General features: G+C 42.6%; 1 protein-coding gene across 3 annotated transcripts in view; it reads right to left on the bottom strand.

The window, feature by feature from the left end:
* Window positions 1–1,386: 1,386 nt before the first annotated feature.
* Window positions 1,387–7,382, bottom strand: part of kcnj6 (potassium inwardly rectifying channel subfamily J member 6) — a 127,698-nt gene continuing 121,702 nt past the window's right edge. For all 3 annotated transcript variants that reach the window (XM_043701344.1, XM_043701345.1, XM_043701346.1), the window contains exon 3: window positions 1,387–3,071. In XM_043701344.1, the coding sequence (XP_043557279.1) occupies window positions 2,716–3,071 (356 nt within the window). In that variant the 3' untranslated portion in view covers window positions 1,387–2,715. The remainder of the gene's footprint in view (window positions 3,072–7,382) is intronic.

Genomic DNA, 7,382 nt, shown 5'->3' with positions numbered 1-7,382 from the left:
CCCTCCTCTAGCTTATCTCTCCACGCTTCAGGCTCACTGCCTTTATTCCTGATGAAGGGCTTTTGCCCGAAACGTCGATTTCGAAGCTCCTTGGATGCTGCCTGAACTGCTGTGCTCTTCCAGCACCACTAATCCAGAATCTGGTTTCCAGCATCTGCAGTCATTGTTTTTACCTAAAATTCACCTGGACCATGTCAGACACCTCCCTCCCCTTTCTAGACATCTCCATCTCCATCAATAGTGACCAACTCAACACTGACATCTTCTACAAATCCACTGACTCCCACAGCTACCTGGACTATGCCTCCTCCCACCCTGCCTCCTGCAAAAATGCTATCCCTTATTCCCAATTCCTCCGCCTCTGCCACATTCGCTCCCAGGAGGGCCAGTTCCACCACATAACACACCAGATGGCCTCTTTCTTTAAAGACTGCAGTTTCCCCTCCCACATAGTTGATGATGCCCTCCAGCGCATCTCATCCACTTCCCACACCCCTGCCCTTGAACCCCACCCCAATAACCGCAATAGGGACAGAACACCCGTGGTCCTCACCTTCCACCCCACCAACTACCTTATACCTTGCATCATCATCCTCTGGCCCTGCCACCTACAAACAGACCCCACCACCAGAGATATATTTCCCTCCCCACCCCTATCTGCTTTCCATAAAGACCATTCCTCTGTGACTACCTGGTCAGGTCCAAGCCTCCAAATAACGCACCCTCCCTTCCTGGCACCTTCCCATGCCACTGCAGGAATTGCAAAACCTGTGCCCACACCTCCCCTCTCATCTTTGTCAAAGACCCAAAGGAGCCTTCCACATCCATCGCCATTTCACCTGCACATCCACGTGTCATTTACTGTGTCCGTTGCTTCTGATGCGGTCTCCTCTACATTGGGGAGACAGGACGCCTACTTGCGGAGCGCTTCAGAGAACATCTCCAGGGCACCAACCCCCCCCGCCCTGTGGCCAAACACTGCAACTCCCTTCCCACTCTGCCAAGGATATGCAGGTCCTGGGCCACCTTCACCGCCACTCCCTCACCATCCAATGCCTGGAGGAAGAACGTCTCATCTTCTGCCTCGGGACTCTCCAACCCCATGGCATCAATGTGGATTTCACCAGTTTCTTCATTTCTCCTTCCCCCCACCTTATCCCAGATCCAACCTTCCAACTCTGCAATGCTGTCATGACCTGCCCTACCTGCCAATCTCCTTTCCCATCTATTCGCTCCACCCTCCTCTCTGACCTATCACCATTACTCCAATCTCCATCTACCAATTGCACTCTTAGCACCTTCCCCCCTCCAGCCCCACACCCTCCCCATATATCTCACCACCCCCTCTGCTCACAGCCTCATTCCTGATGAAGGGCTTTTGCCTGAAATATCAACTCTCCTGCTCCTCGGATGCTGCCTGACCTGCTGTGCTTCTCCAGCACCACACACTCAACACTGATTTAAGTCAAACCATCTCAAACTGATGCTCGGCTTTGAAGTACACAATTTCTGTACGAGTTTTGAAAACTTCAAAACAATCCATAAGATGCCTTCTATGTTGTGTATATTTATCCAGCAATGTATTGAAGATTTGTATAGCCATATGTGCTTGTTTTATAATGACTTCTTTCAATCCTTGAAAAATGTCAAAATGCTGAAATACTTCTCCATTTGGAAAAAGGAAAGTTGGTTGACGTTTTAGATAGCAACCCCTCTTTCCCCCCCACCCCCGGTCACTTATCTAGTTTTAGTAAAAGCTGTCCCACTGATGAAAAACAAGCCTGTTTTATTCGAATCATCTTTCCCAAGTCCCAGTGTTTGCTTTACATTTTTTGTCACATTCCCGTGCTGTAGGGCAACACTATCTTTGCTGATGTGCAGCTAAACTTTGCAACATGTGTTTCAGTCACTGCTTGATGCTCATATATTAATAAGAGTTTCCATGATCAAACAGACCTCCCGACTGGGTGGGTGGGGTGTAAAAGTGAAAAGCCGTTGATTTAATATCGTTTTCTTTGAATGGATGCTGGGCTCCTCTTTCTAAAGAAAGTAGTGTTGGAAATTACAAAGGGTTTACAAAAGAGAGCCACTCGTAAACAACATCCAAAAATAGTTCTTGTGGTAGCTCCAGTGAAAATATAGCAAAGCCTCTTTAAATGTGCAACATCTTCCACCTGCCCAGCATCCTTCCTGAGATCTTGTCTGAATCTAATAATGTCTCTATCTGAACAGTCTAGTATATACAGAGACACGTGTATTAAACATAGAAAGGGATAATTTAGCTGTATTCACTTTACAGCAGACCATTAGAAATACATGTGTATAATTCTTACTATTTAAAGGTTGGATACTTTAAAAAGCTGACAGTTTGCTATTGCAGCATTTAAAACAGCAAATTCTAAATAGCTTCTGAATCCAAGTACGCTCTATTGAGGCTTTTTAGTCACACTCTATTTTAATTTCGTGTCTATATTAAGTGGTTAAAAATTCCCTTGCAAACCAAATTCTGCCCTGTTAATTCAGGCTGATCCCACCTCCCCTGCACCCCCCACCCCCCAACTGTTCATTTCCCTAATCAATTATTTTTGTTCAAACATGTAAATCTTCAGTGAGTTGGGCAGATGGATGCTTCACACTCTGATTCCCTTCACTACTGCACGCACAGAAACATGAAATTCCCGTTTCTCTTGAGGCAAACAAGACGTTTCTTCCAATTCATACTTTGGATTCGTTTTCTAAGTTTGTAACCTCGCCGTTCTGCTCGGATTGCTCCTCATGGTGTTTGTCCTCTGGTTGCGCCTCCCCCCCCTCCTCCTCCTCCTCTTCCTCTTCCTCCTCCTCCTCCTCGTTTAGTTTGGTGGAGACTGACCAGGTGAGGGGCAGTTCCGCTTTGCTGCTCATCTCTGCCAACTCTTTGGCGCTACAGACCGGTGTCTTTATCTCATAGGTCTCATGAAAGTTGTTGTAATCAACCTCATAAAATCCTTCCTCCAACGATAGGACAGGCATGAAGCGGTAACCCCACAGAATTTCATTGGTAACATATGAACTCCGTGCTTGGCATGTCATACCTATGTGAAAAGAAATCACCAGTAATGAATAAATACATAATATACACAGACCTCATTGTTTCTGGAGATATCTACCTTTACCTTTGTAACTAGTCATAGAGTCATACAGCATGGAAACAGACCCTTCGGTCCAACCAGTCCATGTTAATCATAATCCCAAGCTAAACTCGTCCCACCTGCCTGTGCTTGGCCCATATCAATTAAAACATTTATTATTCGTGTCCTTATCTTAACATCTTTTAACATTGTAACTGTACCTGCATCTACCACTTCATTTGGAAGTTCATTCCACAATCCACTCCGTGTAAAAAAAAATTGCCCTGTGGGAACAAACTGTGTGAATAAACAATAAATTCCCCTTCTCATTTTGCCCTTTGGCCAAGCTTCAGTTATAAAGGACATTGGTGAGAAGAAATCTCGAGTGCTATGTACAGTGCTGGTCACTGTACTTACGGAAGGTTGTTAATGCATTGGAAGCAGTTCAGAAAAGGTTTACCAGAATAATACCTGGAATGAATGGATTACCTTATAAGGAAAAGCTAGGCTTCTATCATCTGAAGTTTAGGGGTAATTTAATTGAAGCACATACAATTTTGAGAGGACTTGATCGAGTGGGTTTTGAAAGAATCTTAGAGTCATAGTCATAGAGATGTACAGCATGGAATCAGACCCTTTGGTCCAACCCGTCCATGCCGACCAGATATCCCAACCCAATCTAGTCCCACCCGCCAGCACACAGCCCATATCCTTCCAAACCTTCCTATTCATATACCCATCCAAATGCCTCTTAAATGTTGTAATTGTACCAGCCTCCGCCATTTCCTCTGGCAGCTCATTCCATACACGTACAACCCTCTGTGTGAAAAAGTTGCCCCTTAGGTCTCTTTTATATCTTTCCCCTCGCACCCTAAACCTATGCCCTCTAGTTCTGGACTCCCCAACCCCAGGGAAAAGACTTTGTCTATTTATCCTATCCATGCCCATCATAATTTTGTAAACCTCTATAAAGTCACCCCTTAGCCTCTGACGCTCCAGGGTAAACAGCCCCAGCCTGTTCAGCCTCTCCCTGTAGCTCAAATCCTCAGACATAGTTTAGAAAAGAGATCACCTACTTAAGACAGAAATGAGGAAACATTTTTGTTCTCTGAGGGTTGAGTATTTTTGGAGTTCTCTTCCTTTAAAGGCAACGAATGCAGAATCTTTAAATATTTTTAAGGCCAACGTGGATAGATTCTTGTTTGCCAGAGGAATGAAAGATTATCGAGACTGTAGGAATGTCAAGGTAGTGTTAAAAACAGGTTAGCTATGATCTTAGTGAATGGTGCAGCAGACTGGAAGGGCTGAGTGGCCTTGTCTTGTTCTTTGCTTGTGTATTTGTATTGGTCACCTGTTCTAATAACTCCCATTGTGACTTGCCAACACTTTCAGTCTGACGACATTCCTGTGGAGCACATTGTGACATTTTACTTTATTAGAAATGATGTAGAAATGTGATTTGTTTTTGCTGAATGGTTTAAAATTTTCAGCAAAAACTGCATTCGTATAACCTTCATATGCAGATATTAACAGTTGTGCAGTATAGTTTTACACATTGATTCTGTGATCAATGCTGAAGTGATAGCTCTTATCTCAAAAAACAAATGACAGGATTTCCCCTTTCCTGATATTACTTTGATTCTGGCACCAATTATAGGGGATTATCTGGCATCTAGCAACAGCTGTATCAAATCAGGAAGTAAAATGCAGAAATTATTATGAATTACTTATAATTTTAGGATTAGGACATATAGGAATAAGATAGCAACTGAAATAGCATAATTAAATGTTTAGATTCCCTACAGTGTGGAAACAGGCCCTTCGGCCCAACCAGTCCACACAAACCCTCTGAAGGGCAACCTACCCCGACCCATTTCTGCTCTAACTAAAGCACCTAACACTATGGGTAATTTAACATGGCCAATACACCTGCCCTGCACATCTTTGGACTGTGGGAAGAAACCGGAAGAAACCCAGAATGTGCAATCTCCACACAGTCACCCAAAGCTGGGATTGAACCTGGGATCCTGGTGCTGTGAGGCAGCAGTGCTAACCACTGAGCCACTGTGCCACCCCAAAGACAAAATATTTTTTATTCTATTTTATAAAAATGGCATTCAACAAATACAAAATGAGTTTTTCAAGACTCGAGGTTGTTTAGCAATGGTACATCATTTAAATCCCAATTGCACCTCATTCAATAAGGTATATGTTTTGATTTTGGAGCTTTTTTTAAAATTAAGTGTCATTAAGCATGAAAGGGAAAGTTCACATGGTTACAAATGATTGCTGTTGGGGCACATAAGCACAGTACCCTGTGACAGCCACCAAAGTAAAAACACAGAACTTCAAATACGGGAAATCTGAAACAAAAATAGGGTACGCTGGAAAAACTCAGTGGGTCTGGCAGCATCTGTAGAGAGAAAAACAGAGTTGATGTCTCGAGTCCAGTGACCCTTCGTCAGTCTTCTGACAAAGTTTTATTATTTCCTAAGTGGAAACTTTAAGCTGCTGAGTTCAGAGGGAAGCTGCCTGTGACTTTACCTGCCGTTCACTATCACAGCATTCTGCAAAGCCTTATGATAATTTTTTAGAAGGCTTGCTTTAGAATCACAGACATTTTGGCCCAACTTGTCCATGCCGACCAGGTTTCCTGAACTGAACTAGTCCCATTTGCCTGGGTTTGGCCACCTTTTCTATCCATCTTCCTTTCCAAATATCTTTTAAATGTTATAGTTGTACTCACCTCTATCACTTCCTCTGGCAGCTCGTTCCATATTTGCACCACTGTCTGTGTGAAAAAGTTGCCCCTCGGGTCCCATTTAAATATTTTCCTTCTCAACTTAAACCTATGCCCTTTAGTTTTGGACTGCCTTACCCTGAGGAACAACTCTCAGCTATTCACCTTATCTACGCCCCTCATGATTTTGTAAACCTCTATAATGTCACTCTCAGCCTCCTAGACTCCAGGGAAACATATTCAAGCTCTCCTTATAACAGAAACTTTTCAGTCTCAGTAACATACCTTTTTGCGCTCTTTCCAAGTTAATAACATCCTTCCTATAGCAGAATTGTACACAGTATTCCAAATGTGGCTATACCAATGTCATGTACAATAGTAACATGACATCCCAGCTCCTGTACTCAATGTTCTGACTGATAAAGGTAAGTGTGCCAACTGCTGCCTTCACCACCCTATCAGCCTGTGATGCCACTTTCAAGGAATGATACACCTGCACCTCTTGCTCTCTCTGTTTGTCAACACTCCCCAGGGCCCTACTATTAACTGTATAAATCCTGCCCTGATGCATCTTACTAAAATGCTTCACATCACATTTATCTGAATTGAGCACCACCTGCCTCTCCTTGACCTAGTGGCCAAGATGCTCAAGATAAAGATGTTTAGACAGACATTTTCTTACCAAATTTATTATGCTTAACTTTCAAATGTAATAAGTTACAGTTGGCATGTTTGTCGAAATATGTGAACCACTTGGTTTATTCTGTTGAGTTCTTGATTCTAATTCATGAATAGGGGTATCTTAACCAACTCCACACAATGGGCAAAGGGGAAAGTCATCTCTCAGTACATACTTTAGGATTCCATTGTAATAACAGGCAGAGAAATGTTATCTAAATGCTTTCTGTATTTATGTTAATATTGGCAATAGCAGTTGTTGGTTATATATGAACAAAATTATTATGGAGATGCTGTGGCTCAACAGTTGCATTGGTGAGTGTCAAATTAATGATTCCTTTTAATATGTTTTTCTAGATATACTTAATACTGCTTTGTAGCTGATGAATTGCTGAGGATAATAAAATTGCAGCCAGTGATTCTCCACCCATTGAATTGCATGCTTAAGGCATCAACACCAAACGTACCACTACTCAACCAGGATGTAGAATCCAATGAAGAAAGTTATGAAAGTAAAGAATGCACATAAAACTGGAATATGCAAAGGAAATGTAGCTTTGCTTATAAAAGTGTAAATGGTTCATTATACTTTAACCTTAAAGGAGCTACTGACAGATGCAAAAGGAATTATGATATTATAACGTTAGATCACATAGAAAAGGAGTCCAAGTTGTTGAGGTTCCAGCAGGATCTCCAATCTTATCATACCTTGTACATAAGTAGGTGTAAAAAGCCTGTGAACGTTCACTCAATGCGTGTCGACCTCATAAGACTATTGTCATGAACTAGGCCAGACTACTCAAAACATTCTTGAGCAGGCAGCCCAGACGATAACTTTGCAATTTGTTTCGGTAAGT

This window comes from Chiloscyllium plagiosum, chromosome 12, assembly GCF_004010195.1.
Source record: "Chiloscyllium plagiosum isolate BGI_BamShark_2017 chromosome 12, ASM401019v2, whole genome shotgun sequence".
NCBI lineage: Eukaryota > Metazoa > Chordata > Chondrichthyes > Orectolobiformes > Hemiscylliidae > Chiloscyllium > Chiloscyllium plagiosum.
The sequence above is the reverse complement of the archived record's forward strand: the minus strand, read 5'-3'. Positions and strand labels throughout refer to the sequence as shown.